This window comes from Podarcis cretensis (genome assembly GCF_951804945.1).
Source record: "Podarcis cretensis genome assembly, chromosome: 10".
NCBI classification, from domain to species: domain Eukaryota; kingdom Metazoa; phylum Chordata; class Lepidosauria; order Squamata; family Lacertidae; genus Podarcis; species Podarcis cretensis.
The window spans coordinates 67,340,296-67,360,194 of NC_137179.1; the positions used below are offsets into that span (position 1 = coordinate 67,340,296).

The 19,899-nt window shown below is 43.3% G+C and overlaps 1 protein-coding gene across 3 annotated transcripts in view; it reads left to right on the forward strand.

The window, feature by feature from the left end:
• Window positions 1-19,899, forward strand: part of CELSR1 (cadherin EGF LAG seven-pass G-type receptor 1) — a 156,456-nt gene that overhangs the window by 91,452 nt on the left and 45,105 nt on the right. For all 3 annotated transcript variants that reach the window (XM_079993997.1, XM_079993998.1, XM_079993999.1), the window contains exon 6: window positions 18,792-18,949. In XM_079993997.1, coding sequence (XP_079850123.1) covers window positions 18,792-18,949 — 158 coding nt within the window. The remainder of the gene's footprint in view (window positions 1-18,791; window positions 18,950-19,899) is intronic.

Sequence of the window (19,899 nt, forward strand, 5' to 3'; positions counted from 1 at the left end):
CAGCAGTGTGTCAGATGCCTGTCTGTAACTTCATTCTGTAGTGCTTCAAGATCATTTCAAGACTAGGCAGCCATAAAGGTACTTTCCACCTGGTTGTCTTGATCCCTATGTCTTGGTCAGCTGATGACTTCATTTTATGGTGCCGGGGCATAGATGGCTGGAGCAGCAGCATATAACAAAAGGATGACATCTGAAATGAGGATTCACTGAAATTCCACACGCAATTATTTTCACAATTTGTGGTGCAGTTGTCACCAACAGAGATCGTAGTCAGAGAGATAGAATCAACGATATTAGTCCCAGTGCCTTCAGAACTAATTCATTAAAGGATTGGGAAGGATTATCTGCATAAACAGTATCATTGGAGAAGATTATTGTAACAAGGCTGTGACTGAAAATAACATCTGTTTCAGAGTGTGAATTGAATGTGGATGTGAACTTTATAACTTTGTTAATGTTTCTTGTCACAAACATGGTCTATAAATTGGATATTTCAGCTGTTTGAAAACTTGTGCTTGGTAAATTGGTATATAAATGGGATGGCAATTCAAAATATTAGTATTATATATCACTGTGCAGGCCTGCTGTGTGGTGGTTTTCTTTCAAACTGGTAGCAGATGGGTTCATGCACATCTGATTATTGGAAAGAGATTCCTAAAGGCCCAGTCTTATAAATTAACTCTTTAATATCAGAGGGCCTATATGATTCCAATCTGCCCGCCACTACTTCAGAGATACTGTGCTGGGTATAGGTGCTTACTGATGCTACTGCTCAGGGGTTCAGAATAGGGTTGTGGGGTCAACAACTGCCCCATATGTTCACTCCTCTTTCAGCCCAGCACCCCTGGAAGGCTAGCACAACATTGTGTTTGCCACCATCAGTAGAAAGGGCAAAAAATAAAAAATAAAAAAAAAAAATTCCCCTAACAGTTAATTGCTACCTGTAGCAACACATACTCTAGTGCTTATGCAGCTAAAAGATCTTTGCTTTGATCCTAATGCTTGTGCAGTTACAGAATCTTGCTATGATGGGGCTATGTATATATATATATTCCTATGAATAATATTACGTAATAAGGAGACAGACATAAATATTACAAAGGTTGCTCACTATAGAGGGTGATCACAGCACATTCTTCAGATGTGCTGCCTGCTCATCTTCACGGCTTGAAGTGACAGACAAGCATTTTGACAAATCAAATGTTGTTCAGTCCATTCCCTCCCTTTCCACCACCGTCTCAACCTGCTTCAACTCCACCTGAAGAAAATTAAGAATGCATCCTGCAACTGGGTGCCTGAGATGGAAAGCCACCAGCAAGGAGCTCTCCTAAGAAGGATTAGGTAGAAAAGGCAGCAGCAAGTGAATAACTGGGGGGGGGGGGGGCTGGAGTAGACAGAGACTTGTATGCTTGCCTTCTCCCTTGGAGAAAGTTATTGGAACTGTCATAGAAAATTTGCCCATATTGGGTTTCTGGATGGATTGCTCAACAATATTCTAAAGTTTACATCTAATAAAATACTAAGATTTTACATGCATATGTACACCCATGAATCTTTGTGAATACCAGCTATTAATATGTAAGCATACCCGTGTGGTCGTTTTAACGTTGGAATAACTTCACTTCGGACCTGCAGGATTTTGGAAATATGCAGAGTTTCAAAATAGGTGCCAGAGGATACAAACAGAATCAGTGCAAACAGCATCTGTGAAAGGGCTTGGGGAGTCTGACAATCCCAGCAGTCTTCGTCTCCAGGAAGCTCCTTCTTCCTCGTTTGCAAGCCAGGAAGTAGATTCCCTTTATTCCTAGGCTGCTCATCTACGGCCTGTATTAGGAGGAGCTAGCAGTTGCTCAAAATGAGCAAAGGATGGCAGATGCCTAACGTCATAGGTTCTGAGAATTGTATGGAACAGGGAGAAACCAGGAATATTCACAAGCCGTCTGAATAGAATCATTTGATCACATACTTTATCAAACTATGCATAAGCAGAAAAATTGTATCACACTCCCACCAGGGAGAAATCTAACTTCAAAACATTTCTTTGTTAGTGGCAGTTAGTATGTGGCAAGATATTTTTCATTATCGCCCACCAGTCAAGTGAGCTGTAATCCAGCAGGGCAGCTGGCAGTGGAGAAAAATCAGCTTTCTTTGTAACAGACTTGATCCCCCCCCCCCCACCACCCGTGTTTCCATGGCTTTCAAACAGGGATGGTTTACGAGATGTAAACTTTCCAAGCCTTTGACAAAGTTCAAAACTGTAAGAGAGGGGCCCTTCTTTGTGAAAGGCTAAGGTATGGATAGGCAAACTAGTTGGGCTGGATGTGGCCCAACTGCTTTCTTAATCTGGCCCACAGACAGTCCGGGAATCAGTGTGTTTTTACATGAGTATAAGGTGTGATTTTATTTAAAATGCATCTCTGGGGTATTTGTGGGGCATAGGAATTCGTTCATCCCCCCCCCCCCCCCCCAAAAAAAAAAAAATTAGTCCGGCCCCCCACAAGGTCTGAGGGACAGTGGATTGCCCCCCTGCTGAAAAAGTTTGCTGACTCCTGGGCTAAGGCTTTTGCTTTGCCGAAGAATTTGGAGTGTACTGTTCAGTTACACAAAGCTCAAACGCATCTCAAGTGATACAAATTTGTTGGCTCATCATACACAATGCATTTGGTCTGGCAGGAAGCTTGCATGTTTAATTTGCTCTCACACTCAAGTGCCCCAAGTTTTTTTTGTCTGCGTTAATGATATTCTAGCTGGTCAGCCTTACAGTTGGCTCAGGGAGGGTTTTGAATGCAGTTTGCTGCATCAGCAAAACATTGTACTTTATACTTGAGGAAAATCTGCCCCAGTCTACAGTTGATGGAATGAATATTTATTGGTGTTGTAAGTTGCAGACCTTGCCTGTGTCATTACAGTATTTTTAAAAAAATAGCATATGCAGACATCTTGTCACAACTACAATACAGAGAATTTAGGGATAGGAAAACTCTCTCTCCCTGGCACATAGTGATGAAATCATCACTGTGATCAGGGGCCAGGAAGCTGAGGCCCCTCCTATATCCTTCAGGCGGGGCTGGATTAACCATTAAGCATATGCTTGGGGGGGGGGGGAACCACATAAATTTTCCATTCCCAGGTTTTTTAACATCAGTGGCCACAAATTTCTCAGCTGAGCATTCATTTTCTCAGTTGAAGTATGTTTTTTAAATCCCAGCAGAAAAACTATGCAACAAGGCAGGCTGGATGCTTTATCTCTACTAAGTTTAGAAGCAGATATGTTACCTAAGATCAGTTTTGAGGATCTGATCAAAGACTTTGCAATTAGAAAAAGGAAGAGATTTTTTTTCAAACAAAGTGGAATTATACAAAAAATAAACCCATATTTTGCAATATTCCAGTGGTGGGTGAGACTTCCCTTCCCTTTCCATAATGCTTCATTGTATTGATTCATTATATCACTTTTTCCTGAACTAGACAAGAGATAGGGATGAAAGAAGAGAGTGGTACCTGGACTCTTTTAGATGACTATACCGCTGCAACATCCATTCACACAGGACTCATTGCCATAAGTTAGCACGGCACAGGTTTTCTTTCTTTTTTGTAACCGAGACTGATGTTTTGAATTCCTCATCATAATATTGAAATTTTGCATGCACAATATACTCTACTTTGCCCACTTCCCTTAAGGCTGCCCCTGCATCAGTCCCTACAGGCCTGGTTGTGGACCATGGACCAGATTCCATTGTCAGTCATGATCATTGCATGACCTTGCAGAGCTCTTGGAAGGACAGCTCTCTCATTGTCAATTCTTCTGCCTGCGTATTTGAACAAGAGTTGAATGTCCTACCTATGTCAACATGGCATTATCTATAATCTGCCATCATTGTGTGACATGTGTAAAGTCACAACTTGCCATTGACAAATAGTACTAAAAACTGAAACTATTTTATTTGCCTCTTCTCCAGAATATCTGCATGGCTCTGCAATTAGCCTATGTCCACTGCAGACCTTCACCCAGCCTCTGTGATCTGGCATTTTGATAAGTGGAATTTATGGTCTCGTGATCTGCCATTTTTGATAAGGAAAAAGACAGACACATATCAATGTGTATTAAATCATGGATTCTTATCCATTTGTTTTGTAAGCCCAGTTCAGAAGTTCTAAGTCTACTCACTGGAGATTGTGAATGTACTGGCTGACTATATACACCCCTTTCAATCCACTTCACACATTGGCACTCTGCATAGTGGTTTGTGTGTGTAGATTCCAACTACCATATTGGCCGTATTGGCCCAAGCCAATTTAAGCCTTTGATCTTGCAAGTTACCATACAATCACTAAAATCGCAAATTGCTACTCAGTTGCTACAATTCTGAAGGCACTCACACCCATAAATGGAAAATGATCAGTCTCAAGCTCGCAAATCGCCAATAAAACATTTTTTTGGTTCCATTTTAATGTATGCCTGTTTCAGCAGCAATATCGTAAAAGCCCATTTTTATAAGGTCGCAAATTTAAGCTGCATTTTAACTTTTAACGGTCAGAATTGGGGGGGGGGGAGTGAGGCTTATATTCAGGCCAATACAGTACATTATTTGTCCACTAGAAGAATTGGATATGCTGAATGCATGGGTGAGCCCTATGCCCATAGGGCACTATGCCCATATGTCCTCCATAAGCAAAGACCAGTTGGCGCAGTCACAATCTGTGCCACACCTCTAAAAACATACACTTTGAGTTCCTGCACAGGACTCTAGATTACACACATCCAGTTATCTTCTTTCTTCACTCATTCCTTTTTTACCCACTTGTCTGCTAATTATCAGTTCAAGCACACACAATAGATTACAGTACAGTGGTACCTCAGGTTCATAGAGTCATAGAATCATAGAGTTGGAAGAGACCACAAGGGCCATCGAGTCCAACCCCCTGCCAAGCAGGAAACACCATCAGAGCACTCCTGACATATGGTTGTCAAGCCTCTGCTTAAAGACCTCCAAAGAAGGAGACTCCACCACACTCCTTCGCAGCAAATTCCACTGTCGAACAGCTCTTACTGTCAGGAAGTTCTTCCTAATGTTTAGGTGGAATCTTCTTTCTTGTAGTTTGGAACCATTGCTCCGTGTCCGCTTCTCTGGAGCAGCAGAAAACAACCTTTCTCCCTCCTCTATGTGACATCCTTTTATATATTTGAACATGGCTATCATATCACCCCTTAACCTCTTCTTCTCCAGGCTAAACATGCCCAGCTCCCTTAGCCGTTCCTCATAAGGCATCGTTTCCAGGCCTTTGACCATTTTGGTTGCCCTCCTCTGGACACGTTCCAGTTTGTCAGTGTCCTTCCTGAACTGTGGTGCCCAGAACTGGACACAGTACTCCAGGTGAGGTCTGACCAGAGCAGAATACAGTGGCACTATTACTTCCCTTGATCTAGATTCTATACCCCTATTGATGCAGCACAGATTGCATTGGCTTTTTTAGCTGCCGCGTCACACTGTTGGCTCATGTCAAGTTTGTGGTCAACCAAGACTCCTAGATCCTTTTCACATGTACTGCTCTCAAGCCAGGTGTCACCCATCTTGTATTTGTGCCTCTCATTTTTTTTGCCCAAGTGCAATACTTTACATTTCTCCCTGTTAAAATTCATCTTGTTTGTTTTGGCCCAGTTCTCTAATCTGTCAAGGTCATTTTGAAGTGTGATCCTGTCCTCTGGGGTGTTAGCCACCCCTCCCATTTTGGTGTCGTCTGCAAATTTGATCAGGATGCCCTTGAGTCCATCATCCAAGTCGTTGATAAAGATGTTGAATAAGACCGGGCCCAAGACAGAACCCTGTGGCACCCCACTAGTCACTCTTCTCCAGGATGAAGAGGAACCATTGATGAGCACCCTTTGGGTTCGGTCAGTCAGCCAGTTACAAATCCACTGAGTGGTAGCATAGTCAAGACCGCATTTTACCAGCTTCTTTACAAGAATATCATGGGGCACCTTGTCAAATGCCTTGCTGAAATCAAGGTAGGCTACATCCACTGCGTTCCCTTCATCTACCAGGCTTGTAATTCTGTCAAAAAACGAGATCAGGTTAGTTTGACATGACTTATTTTTCAGAAATCCATGCTGACTATTGGTGATCATAGCATTCCTTTCTAGGTGCTCACAGACTGTTTGCTTAATGATCTGCTCCAGAATCTTCCCTGGTATTGATGTCAGACTGACTGGGCGGTAATTATTTGGGTCCTCTCTTTTCGTTCCGGAGGTCTGTTCTTAACCTGAAACTGTTCTTAACCTGAAGCACCATTTTAGCTAATGGGGCCTCCTGCTGCTGCCGCACCGCCAGAGCACGATTTCTTTTCTCATCCTTTAGCAAAGTTCTTAACCTGAGGTAATATTTCTGGGTTAGCGGAGTCTGTAACCTGAAGCGTATGTAACCCAAGGTACCACTGTATGTCATGGATACCATATAGTAATCTATATTGTACTGTTTTGATGGAGGTGAAGCCTCTGACACTGTTTGACTGACCTGAATGCTCATAGAATAAATCTGTCAGACTAATTCTGTATTTGTAGTACAGCATTTTATAGTACAGCTGTAATACAGTGTGAAGAAAAAGTGGTCAGTTTGCTTGGGATTGAAACCTCTCATAGGTCCTAATGATGAAAGATGCTTTGTGAACCAGTTTGAGGACTGGAAAAAGGAGAAAGGAGGTGGGGGAGTGAAGGGATGGGGAGCCCAGTAGGAAAGTGGCAGATAGAGAAATGAAGGTTGGAAAGAGAAACCAGAGAAAGGGGGGGGGGGAGGGAAGGGCCAGAGGAAACGGGGAGGTGAAGCAAGAAGGGCCAGTGAGGAGCCTAGGACTTGCTGATCAGAAGGTCGGTGGTTCGAATCCCCGCGACGGGGTGAGCTCCCGTTGCTCAGTCCCTGCTCCTGCCAAACTAGCAGTTTGAAAGCACGTCAAAGTGCAAGTAGATAAATAGGTACCGCTCCAGCGGGAAGGTTAACGGCGTTTCCGTGCGCTGCTCTGGTTCACCAGAAGTGGCTTAGTCATGCTGGCCACATGACCCGGAAGCTGTACGCCGGCTCCCTCGGCCAATAAAGCGAGATGAGTGCCGCAACCCCAGAGTCGGCCACAACTGGACCTAATGGTCAGGGGTCCCTTACCTTTATGCTCAGGCTCAAGCAAGACTATATGATCTATATATGTAGAGGTTGGGAGACTGGCTGAGGGACAGGCTATCTAGCCAGTGAGACCAGGAAAGCAGTCAGCTGAAAAGCAGGGACCAGCTGGAACAGTTGATGGTGGAGAGAAGGAGCTAAAAAAAAAGGAGGCATGAAAGGAAATGGAGCAAAACTTCACTTGGGACCGAGGACAGGAAGTCCTGCCAACGGACAGGAAGTGGACAAGTAAGAGAACTTTGGAAGGCTGTGAAGAAGGAGCAGATGAGCCAAAGGATAATAGGAGTGTTCAGTATAGTACTCATGAGATTTCCCTGCCAGAAGCGCTGCACCTTTAGGAGATGAATAGGAGGGGAATTCTGTCAGTGGAGATTCTATTGTTGCTCTAGCATTGTGACCTGGCAAGCCCAAGTGAGCAGTAAGGGCGCATAAGAAAGTGTTTAGGTATGAGCCTGTGAATTTCACTGTGAATAAGTCAATCAATTCGTTGGCTGCAGACTTTCAGCATTAGTTTTCTATTTTAATTCAAAACATTTTTTTAAAATGGTAACGATGGGCATTTTTCTATAATCCATTTAATGGGAGCAAGGATTTAGCATGGCACACTGTTCCATATAGTCATTCAGCTGGCACCTTAGGAATTCGCTGTAAGGACTTTGAAGTGCACCCTTATCTGCATTTAATCACACTGTAAGCTTCAGGAACTCAGAAGCTCTTTAAAGAATTTCACATCTGTCTGTGGAAGACAAAGAAAAAGAGAACTGAAAAATAGTGCTTTCTTAGTGTTGAATGTTTAGCTGCACCAGCAGTGTACCTGGAGACTCTGGAGGGATCTCTAACAAGAGAGAAAAGCATTTAAAGATTAGGGGGGAAGCATCTTTGAAGACTTGGAAGATCCACATGACTTGAGAGTCAGCTCTAGCCGGGCAGTGAGTTCAGTGGCCATCTGCCCAAGCAGCTATTTAATTGCCATGTCACACGACCATGACAGAGGCTGGGTGGCCATGTGTCAGGAATTCTTTAGCTGTGATTTCTGCATGGCAGGGATTGGAATAGATGGTCCTTCTTGAGGTCCCTTCCAACTCTATGATTCTGTAGTTCTATTAATTTAAAAAGCAGCAATTAAAACGAGTTACAGTCCCAATAATAGGGTGGGCCTATATAGATATACCGTATTTTTTGCTCTATAAGACTCACTTTTCCCCTCCTAAAAGGTAAGGGGAAATGTGTGTGTGTGTGTGTTATGGAGTGAATGCAGGCTGCGTAGCTATCCCAGAAGCCAGAACACCAAGAGGGATCGCTGCTTTCACTATGCAGTGATCCCTCTTGCTGTTCTGGCTTCTGAGATTCAGAATATTTTTTTTCTTCCTCCTCCAAAAACTAGGTACGTCTTGTGGTCTGGTGTGTCTTATAGAGTGAAAAATACGGTAGATATAGTGTTCAGGGCAAAGAGGTGCATCTTCAGCTATGCATACACAAACAAAGTTGTATAGAGTTTATCATTTAGAACTTTGGGTGTTTCCTTTGAACTAATAATAAAGAAAAACCTGGGAAACAGAAGCCCTAGGTTTTCTTAGCGAAAGGAAATGGTGAAGTGCTTCCCTAGGTCTGTGAAGCCCTTGGCTCATTCAGTGGAAAGTGTCATTATGGGTGTGCATTCTTTATACTCGAAAACAAGCATGCACAAAGCCCCGTCTCTTTAATGAACGTGGAAGGGGAGGGGAGCCAATGAGACACTTCAAAGGAGGAAAGTGCTTGTGCTCAGGATTCATTTATACCTTTGGTGATCAGCAGGAATGTGTCCTCCTGTTGAAATACGTGGTGGGTTCCCTGCTCTTTTGCCTGTCTGCTTTCAAATATTCTTAACACTCTTTCCCCTTCTCCCCACTACCCTGAAGCTGAGGTAGGGCACCTCACTGAACACAAGCCTTGATGCCTCCTAATTTTCCGTTGCCTCTAATTGACTCTTCCAATCCTCAGAGGCTACAAACCCACACTTAAAGGCATAAAAGCTTGTCTGGTGTTCGCCGGCTTCTTCCACTAAGGTTGCAAATGCGCCCTTTTCAGTTCCTGCGGCTTTATTTGTTTCCCGTTTGTTTAATTTTTCACCCAGGTTTGGCTCTGATAGCTGTGCTCAGTTGAAAACGTGTCCGTAGCAAAGCAGTTAATGAGATTTCTGACCACTGAACCAGTGAAGTATCGCCTGAGAATCCGAATCTCCCCAACCCCCCTACCCCCAGTTTCATACATTAGTCTTTTGGGCTCAGACCAGTAGGTTAATGAAAGGGTTTTCTGAATCTGGCGATCTGCCTAATGAGACTGAACATGTTTGAACTAAAAGTGCACCCTCGGCTTCCAGCAACTCTCCTGCAGACTGCATTGCTGGTTCCTCTGTTTTCTACTAATTGCTGCAAGGGGAAAAAATATGGACTACTGTGAACATGATACTTTTTAATCGCAACTACTTCTCCTGCTCTTTCCCCCATCTGGCTGCACAACTGTATGAAAAGAAAATATCCATTTAGCTTTTCAAAAGTCAGTAGGAAACAGGTTTTCTTTAACCTTTAACCATTCAAAACAGTGAATGAATGATTTACTACTGATTAGTGAGCCCCTAAAATTTGGCATGACTTACAAAAATGTGTGACTTTAAAAAACAACAACGTTTTGCTCGTTGTTTGTCTTTATTGGTTATATCTGCTTAACTGAGGGTGGTTTGGTTTAACAGCGACAACAAGAACAACTAGCATCAGAAATCCCTGTTCAGACATAGCACCAAACCATGAGATGCTGCAAAGTTCAGGCTCTCCCACTCTTCCCCATCGTGTTTGTTCTTGTTTGTCCTAAACTACAGCTACCCTTATGAGTCTGGGGCTTGTTCTGGCTCATCTGAGCTGGACCTGTAGTTATGGACACAGTCAGCTTAATCACATTGAACTCAACGAGAATTAAGCGACTTAATAGTGTGCACAATTGCTGCCAAACTTGCTAACTTCATTTTACACTATATGTGCTTACTATATCTGAGTGTCTAGGCCTGTGTGGATTTGTAAGTAGTGTAATCAGTAAAATGGTCATATTATGCCATTTCTTTGGAAAACTAGGCCAGCTTGTTCCAGATATGATATTTGTTTCATCTAATTTTCAAGGGCATTCCCCTGTGTTTTCGTATCTTTGTTTTTGTGTGTGTGTGGTTTTTTTTAGTGCAACCTATTTTTGGTGTAATCTTTGCGTTCCAAAAGAACAGTCTTGAAGATACTTGCCTGTTTGGCTGTCTTAGGAAAGCCATTAGGATTTCCAAGCATTTCAGTAGCTTCTGAACTTCAGACAGTGGATAAGATATGAGCTCTTACGATGAAGAACAGTTTAGAAGTGTTTTTAATAAACAAGTAAATAATCAGATAGCTAAGGTTTACTTTTACTTTTACTGTAGACATGATTTGATGCCCTTAGACTTATGTTTAGATTGAAATAGGGACACTTTTTTACATTAAATTGATCCCCCAGCAATTAACTGTCTCTGCTTCACTTCTGGTGTTGTTTTAAACCACCAGTTTTCCCTTGGCTGTGTTCCTCCCATGCCAGGACATTGGTGGAATGCTCTCCCCAGGGAAGTTTGCTTGGCACCTTCATTAGACATCTTTAGGTGCCAGGCAAAAACTTTCCTTTTTATCCAGCCCTTTGGTTGACCTGATCAACATCCCATACCGTTTTAAAATGTGGCTCTTTTGGGGGGGGGTATTATTGGGTTATTGCTTCTATTTTTATTTTATATACTGTGATCTTTTTATGTGAACCGCCCTGAGACCTCCAGGTATAGGACGGTACATAAATCATCATCATCATCATCATCGTCATCATCTATGCCCTGCTTTGTTGTTGTTGTTGTTGTTGTTGTTGTTGTTGTTGTGGTTGTTGTCTTTAGTGTGTGTAAACTCTACTGTGCTTAGCCATGTGTTTTTAATCTGCTCTTAACTGTTTTGAAGTTTTGTTTTTAACTCTTTTATACGCTGTAGGCTAAAATATTTATTTATGATTACAGTGGTGCCCCGCAAGACGAACGCCTCGCAAGACGAAAAACCCGCTAGACGAAAGGGTTTTCCGTTTTGGAGGCGCTTCGCAAAATGAATTTCCCTATGGGCTTGCTTCGCAAGACGAAATGTCGTGCGAGTTTTTCCGACTTTCCCCCTCTTCCCCCCTTTTTTCTAAGCCGCTTATCCGCTAAGCTGATAAGCCGCTAAAAGCCGCTAAACCGCTAATAGCGCTAATCCGCTAAGCCGTCAATGGGCTTGCTTCGCAAGACGAAAAAACCGCTAGACGAAGAGAATCGCGGAACGGATTCTTTTCGTCTTGCGAGGCACCACTGTAAATAAAACTAATTTTCCCATATGCATCGAGAACACACCCTGCTTCTTCATTGGGGCTCAAATGAGTATAGACAACAACCATTTTGCCACAGGGCTTACATTCCTGACCCCCACATGTGTCGGTGGAGCATGCATAAGCCCATTATGGCCCTGCCCTCATTAAGCCCCTTTTTCTGGCTACTTCCGGGTTACAGTGATGCACACATGCACGGTCGCACACATATTGAACGTGCCCATAACAGTTGTCACCTGTATCCATATTAGCTGTATATGCAGAAGGCAGGTCTTCATTGTAGGACTGAGGCATAAATCTCTAGCTAATTTAGGTGAAGACATTTTTATTTTCCCAGGCCTTTTCAATCCATAAGTTCTGTATTTTTGTGCTTTTTAAATTCTTGCATTAATTTATTTTTCCTTTGCTGTTCTTAATGTTGATTTTATGCTGCATGTGTTTACGGTGGCTTTGAGGTCATTGTTGTGGTTTCGTGCTGATTTTTATGTAGTTATATATACTGCTTTTATTCCCCCTCGCCCCGATTGTATTTTGTATTTTTAATAGGTTTGTAAACCGTCCAGAGGACTTAGTGGATTCATTACCTAGAAATGTAATGAATAAATAAATAATTGCTAAATAAATAAAGATTAACTGCCCAATCCTTAGGGGTGTATTAACTGTTGTTGTAGCAACAGGTGCTGTGGAACTGAACAGATAGAAAGGCAGAAGTCTAGTTATATGCATCTGTATATGCTCCTCAGTTACCACCTTGCCCTATATTACAAGCATAAGGAAACTGGCTGTGTGAGTCTCTTTGTGAGCCAATACAGGGCTGAATTTTTTGACTTAGCTAAATGTCCCAAGTGTAAAAGACAGGATTATAAATACCCACGTGTGATTGAAAACTTCCTGAACAAGATAAAAGGAAAACTCCCTGCCTTTTCTGTTTTTAAGTCAAGATGGAAAACAGAAGCATTGCCTGGTTGGTGGATTTCAGTCTGGCTAACAAACTCAGTTCACTTATAGTAGATTCTTGATCCAATCAAATAGCCACTTAAGTATCTGTGAATGATACAGATGGCATTGTGGTAAACACCATACAGATGAGACCTGGAGATTAAAGGATAATACAATGTACACAGTGGCCACATCTCCTGGATTTTAAAGATCCTCATTTGCAAAATGTTCACAACATAAGATTAGTGTCTGTGTTTATCAGGACATACAGATGTATTTTCCCCCCTTTTAAATAAAGCCAGGACCCTGGAATATAATCATTTGTTTGTGTGGGGGGGAGGGGGGCGTTCTTAGAGCTGGTCCACATGCTAAAGTTTGGAGTACAAGTGATTTGGGTCCCATTCTCATGGTCCTCTCACCTCTTGGCAGCCACAGCTTTGAATTACTGCATCCTACCTAAAGGCGGGACGCAGGTGGCGCTGTGGGTTAAAGCCTCAGCGCCTAGGGCTTGCCGATCGAAAGGTCGGCGGTTCGAATCCCTGCGGCGGGGTGCGCTCCCGCTGCTCGGTCCCAGCGCCTGCCAACCTAGCAGTTCGAAAGCACCTCCGGGTGCAAGTAGATAAATAGGGACCGCTTACCAGCGGGAAGGTAAACGGCGTTTCCGTGTGCGGCTCTGGCTCGCCAGAGCAGCGATGTCACGCTGGCCACGTGACCCGGAAGTGTCTCCGGACAGCGCTGGCCCCTGGCCTCTTAAGTGAGATGGGCGCACAACCCCAGAGTCTGTCAAGACTGGCCCGTACAGGCAGGGGTACCTTTACCTTTACCTTTTACCTAAAGGCTGTGCTACCATGTGATGAGACGGCCAAGAACAAGCTGACAAAAATAGACTCAGGAGCACTCTCAAACAACACATCTGTTCATTCTGGCAGAGAGCAACCCTGTTCAGAACTGGCATTTCACCCAGTTCCAAGACCTGAGAGAACTGCTCACCCACAGGTCTTCCATCTTGTCAGGATCCAGTTTTAGCCTTTTGGTTCTTATCCAGTCCATAACTGCATCTGGGTACCAGTTGCAGTCTTAGAGCTAAGTGTCATCAGCATACCAGTGACACTGCTCTCCAAATATCCTCAGAAACACTCACAGCAGTTTCATGTAGATGTTAGAGAATATTGGGGGTGAGATGGTTCTCTGTGGCCCTCCACAATGTCCAACTCCCATCAAACCAAGCCAGCTCATCCCGCCAAAACCTCAGTTTCTTGCTTATAGTGTCAGAAGAGTATATCAGTTCACATGCACAAATTAGACAGGTTTGCACATAAAATGTGAACTGAGCAAATTTCTGCCCCATTCCTATTCACAGGTAAGTATGTACAGACTTCTGACTTGAAAAGGACAGAAAAGAAATCCTCACTAAAGCTGGTTGGAAGTTATCCTCACAAAGGGCAAGGGTGCCTTGGCATTCTCTTTAACCCATCAACATAAGAAGAGCTTACTGGATCACGCCAGAGACCCAGGGGAAGCCTGCCAGAAGAACCAGTGCTTCCCAGTAACAGGCATTCAGAGGCATTCTGCCGTCTAACAGGAGACACAGAGCTACAGCAACCATCCTGTGTTATTCAGAGATAAGACATAGTAATATTGTAAGATATGGTAATATATTCTTATATGGATTTAATGGAAGGAGAGTGTTTGTGAGCCCGCAAATGAGCCACTGGATGTGGAGAGGAGGGTGGGGTAAGCACAGCAGCCAAAGGACTTCTGGCCGCACAGAAACCGATAGGAACTGATTCCATCTGATTGGAAACGACCCTTGTCTGCTTCCTCCAGATGCTGCCCACAGGCTGCCACCTGACTATTGCTGCTGTTAAGTAATGGAACGAAACAAAGAGGAAAGAAAAGAAATTGAGCCATCTCAAGGCAATTATTAGTAATTAAGCCTCTTTTTTATTATTTCTGCCCACCTCTTTCTTCTCTTACATCAACAGTATGTGGCCTTTGAAGACTTAATCACAATCTATTTTCATATGAACAGTATGCAGGAAAGCAGCAAGAAGCATGTTTTCAATGCCACAAGCACAGACTTTGTTAAATAGCTCCCATTAACAATAATAGTAGTCATGCTGGTAAATTTGGCTGTACAACGCTGAGCATTTACCCCTGAATGCAAAGCTGCGGCATAATTTCCAGCTAATGAAAGATGGCTTTCAGGTAACATGGGGCTTAATAGGGTCAGCCCGGGAGAGTGAACACTTTTTTGCAAAAGAATTTGAAAGCCATCAGATCCAGGCTCTTTGAAATGGGGGAAGAGTGTAAAATTATACATGCTTCACCTCCACCGCTGACCAAGGCATGCAAGCATAGAAGCATCCTTTTATTTAAAGTGCCCTCAGTACAAAGCTCACACTACATTTTGTAATTTGCATGTGCTTTGCATGTTTTGAAAACTCTGGGTATTTTATAGATCTTTGGTCTCTCGTTTTAAAATAGATGGAATGTAGGGGTGAACCTTTTCCAGTTGCTGCTTCCATTTACTGTACAGTCAAACCTCGGCTCCCAAACGCCTCCATTTTGGAACATTTTGGCTCCCGAACACTGAAAACCTGGAAGTAACTGCTCCTGTTTTCAAACGATTTTCAGAAGCCGAACGTGCTACGTGGCTTCCGTTTGGAGTTTCCCTATTGTATTGAGGCTTCCGTTTTCGGTTTTTCGGTTGTCGAACGTTTCAGAACGGTCTTCCAGAACAGATTACGTTTGACAACCAAGGTTTGACTGTAATTTAACCACTCATTCAACAGTTAGAATATCCATATATTTTGCACTCAGGCAGGAGTCGACTGGCCAACCCAAAATGTCTGATATGCAGCATGATGTGAGAGGGAAATGTCCTGCACTCTCCAGCTCATGGAGCTGAGGCTGGATATGGGAGTAGAAACTGTCGTCCCCAACAGTTCAGAGCTGGAGCAGGAAGCAGAGTCCCGTTCTACCACCGTACCTGGTGTGTGAAGGGGAAACCAGGTTCTGCAGGGCAAAATGGACTCCAGGCTCCCTCTAAAACTGAAACCTTTGCCTCCTGTTCCAGCCCAAAGCTGGAATGGGAAGCAGAGGCACAGCAGATCAAGGTTTATCTAGCTGGGATCTGCAGCTGGGAGCTGCTAGCTTATTACACCTCTTCCTTTGCTTTCGCTCAGTGCAGTCAGAAGAGCCAAAACAAATCCTGTGGTTCAGCGAAACACTGACGCTGGAGAAGAGGTGATGTTCATCGTCTCTCCTCTTCAGCTCCAGGTAGCTTTCTGCTCATGTCAGTCTCCAGAGCCTGCTCCCACCCCCACTTTAGCAGGGATAGGGCAGTGAGATAATCAGAACCTGCCCTTAGGCAGAGGTGAAACTAGGCTTTATTTCACCCAGGACAAAGACCGAATTTGACACACACACACACACACACACACACACACACCATGTATGCAGTTGCATACACACACACACAGGCTGGGAGCCTCAATAGTGCCCCTTTGGAGGCTTCATCTGGGGCAAAAAAAACCCCAGCTAGCCTTCACCTGCCCATAGCTACGGCACTGACTCAGGTATCTGTAACCAGTATGGAAGGTAGTGTGAGAACTCACTTTCAGGGTACTAATAAGAAGGCACAGAAAAGCGCAATGTCCTAATGAATTAATACACAGGTAAAGAAAATTTTGCTCTAGAAGCCATTTGTAGGAGAATAATTTTCTTTGCAGCGTCTCCCAGATTGTTTCTCGGAAAGCCAAATAAGAAGCAGTACAATGTGAGTTTGCATCAGGGGTGGCTTCTGGCAAGAAGAAATGTGGTATCCCAGAACTCTAAAGGAGTAAAGGAATAGCTAGAAAACAACAAGGGATAGTGTGGCAGTGGGAACTGATGAGCCCCTGGGCTAGGGGTATAAAACATGGGTAGCAACAGCAGCAGTGCTGGAATTAGACTTATTGTTGAGGTAGATTGACATGAAATATGGCGGTCCTTGGGGGAACCCAGATCCCAAGCTATGAAAGAAGTTTAATGTTTAACATAAGGAAACTTAGGCAAATCTGGCCAAACTAGTGAAGTATGTTTCTAATAGCAAGCTGTACACTCAAAATCTTGGATGCTGTTCTTTGGACTGACTTTTGAACTGTCTTCAATAACCTCATCATGTGCAACATATTACAGTGGCTTAAACAGGTTTCCAGAGAACACACCACTTGTTTCCAGAAAAGACTGCAGCCACCACAAGAGCCTAAGCTGATAGAAAGGATAGAAAGCACCCTATGCCAGCAAGGACACCTTCAGCTCAACTGAATATAAACAAAACCCTCATTCTGTTTGCTCCAAAGTAGGAACACTGGTAAACTCTGCATTAAGATTGCAAGCATCACAGACATAACTACTATTTCATGTCTAAATGCCAACATCTGTGAGGTGAAAACATCCTTTATATACCCGGTAGAACTTTGATGCTAGCTTTGGTGTTCATATGACAATATTAAGGTGAAATATGAAATTCCTCGCATTTTTGGTGCTGACGTTGCATACGTTACTAAATCTACTGCTCGCTGAATTTGGAAAATGTTGTCACAAACTGCAGATGAGGATGTGGAACTGCTTGTAGCCTATACTGCATGCGAGGCTGACATGATTGAATGGTCTGTCACCCGCCCGCCCAGCCTGCCTGCCACACATGCTCACAGTAATATCCTGTACTGCACATAGATGTCAGGAAAAAGAATTGTTTTCTTCTTGACGTCTAGTTTCTATGTGCAGTTTTGTTTTGTTTTATGTGGATGAACTTTCCAGCAGTTGAGGCCCTCACCTGCAGTATGATTTGTTGTTGCGCAGGCATAGAGATTTATCTCATCTTCTGTTTGTGAGAACTAGGCCTTACTGTCACCTGATAGATGTCAAGCCCTTTGTGTGAAGAGCTGCCAAATGATGTGGTCACCGTAAACACAGGAGGAAATGGAAAACACTGGGATGGTCTGCTATCAGGAAACAGCTTTTGAGAAATTTCTGAAAAGTACAAATTCTGTGGTGATCCTTTCAGAGCGGCTTATCCCTAAATATGACAGTTTTAGTCTTTTGCCTTTCGTCAAGATCATATACGACATTGATTATCTGTGCAATATGTTTACTTATTGTCAGGATTAAAATGAATTATATTGCAATTCAAGCAATAGTTACTTTATTGCTCTGTAGGCATTAATTACTGCAGCAGTAAATACTATTTCAGGTTAATATTAGCTAATGCCTGTTAATTTGAGTAACTCCAGTGTCTTCAACAGCAACAGGACTTTACATGCGAGGTTATGAACACTATCCTGAAACTCTAGCACACCTGCTAGGAAATGAGTCCCGCTGACTATAGAATTGCAGAATTGGAAGAGACCCTGAGGGTCATTTAGTCCAAAGCCCTGCAATGCAGAAATAACCCAATATATTGGGATTTACTTCTGGGTAGACGTGGATATGATAGCACTTAAAATTCTCTTGCATTCTTAGTGGTGAGAGTAGAAGCCAGGCTTTACTAAAAGGGTTTTTCTAACATTCTCAGTCCCATGGTGAATGTGATTTAAATATTTTGCTGTAGCTCCATGTACAGGAACCTGTGTCTCTCCATTCCACGACCAGATAGTCTGCTGATCTGGAACTTGGCCAGTTGTGGGGATTCCTTGTTATCAATCATTTACTGAACATTTATAATGATGGTGCAGTAATACATTTCCTGCAGTTCCTGTTATGTCATTGAGCCTCAGTGGCATTTTCTCCCAAGGAAGCAAGCAAATTTGGGATTGGTGAGCCAGTCATTGAGATTATACTTCCTTTCTGTTGAACTGCCCCTCCCTGTCACCATCAATCCTCTTAACTTCTCTGTACGGCTGACAATAGCAGCTTTACAGCAACATTGGTGAGCTCAAGAGACAACTTATTGGTAGACCCAATTGGGCTTTTTGGTTTGGGATGTTGTCCACAATCAAGGAGACAGCAATTAAGAATTTTATTGTAAATCTTCCTCCTCTTCTCCCAAGCATAATTCCAGGCTGTTGGCTAGGAGATAGCTGTGAATTATATTCATGGGGGGAGGGGGCAAATTTCATTTTTAAAACTGCTTAAACTTTTTTGCTTTGGCAGAGCTGTTTTGGAAAAAGTATCTAATTGCTTATGCTGGTCATTTTATCTCTCGCAAAAGTATTTGGGAAATTATTGCATTAATAGCTTCCCGCCCCCCTTGCATTAAATGTTTGCAGGTTTGCTGACAGTTCCTTTCTCACTGTTGTTGTTATCTGTTTGGTTCCGAAGCCCAACATAGGAAGATTAGGTATTCCTCATGGACCTTCAGGGGAGAAGGTGGCAGTCGTAACCGTGGATGACTGCGATACTACAGTCGCTGTTCGTTTCGGAAGTTTTATTGGAAACTACTCATGTGCTGCTCAGGGAACGCAGACAGGCTCCAAAAAGTAAGACGCTTTAAAAAAATGTTAATGTTCACAAATGATATAAACCACTTACCTTGAAAGACCTTCTCCTTATCTTTTAGGTGTGCTTAAGATGGGTCACTGTCATATGCGAGTGCACTTTCAAATGTGACTGTGTTAAGAAAGGGTTTTTCCTGTTTAGGGAAGCTTTTAATGTTTAATAGGTTATTGTATTTTAGTGTTTTGTTGGAAGCCACCAGAGTGGCTGGGGAAACCCAGCCAGATGGGCGGGGAATGAATGAATGAATGAATGAATGAATGAATAAATAAATAAATAAATAATTTTTTTTTATTTATACCCCGCACTCCCCAGCCAAGGCCGGGCTCAGAGCAGCTTACAAGCAATAATAAAAACAAGATGAATGATTACAACTTAAAAAATAAAATAAAATACAACATTAAAATAATGGAACATTAAAATATTAAAATGTAGCCTCATCGCAGGAGGAGAAGGAAAAGAAAAAAAAAGAGAGAGAGGGAGGGAGGGAATCAAATTGGCTCCAAGCCAAAGGCCAGGCGGAACAACTCTGTCTTACAGGCCCTGCGGAAAGGAATCAGATCCTGCAGGGCCCTGGTCTCATGAGGCAGAGCGTTCCACCAGGCCGGAGCCAGAGTTGAAAAGGCCCTGGCTCTGGTTGAAGCTAATCTGACTTCCTTAGGGCCAGAGACCACTAGGGTGTTGTTATTTATGCACCTTGAGGCTCTCCGTGGGACATACCAGGAGAGGCGGTCCCGTAGGTACGAGGGTCCTAGGCCGTGAAAGGCTTTAAAGGTCAAAAGCAGCACCTTAAATCTGACCCTGTACTCCACCGGGAGCCAGTGCAGCTTGAAAAGCACTGGGTGAATATGCTCCCATGGCAGAGACCCCGTGAGGAGCCTCGCTGCAGCATTCTGTACCCGCTGGAGTTTCTGGGACAGCTTCAAGGGCAGCC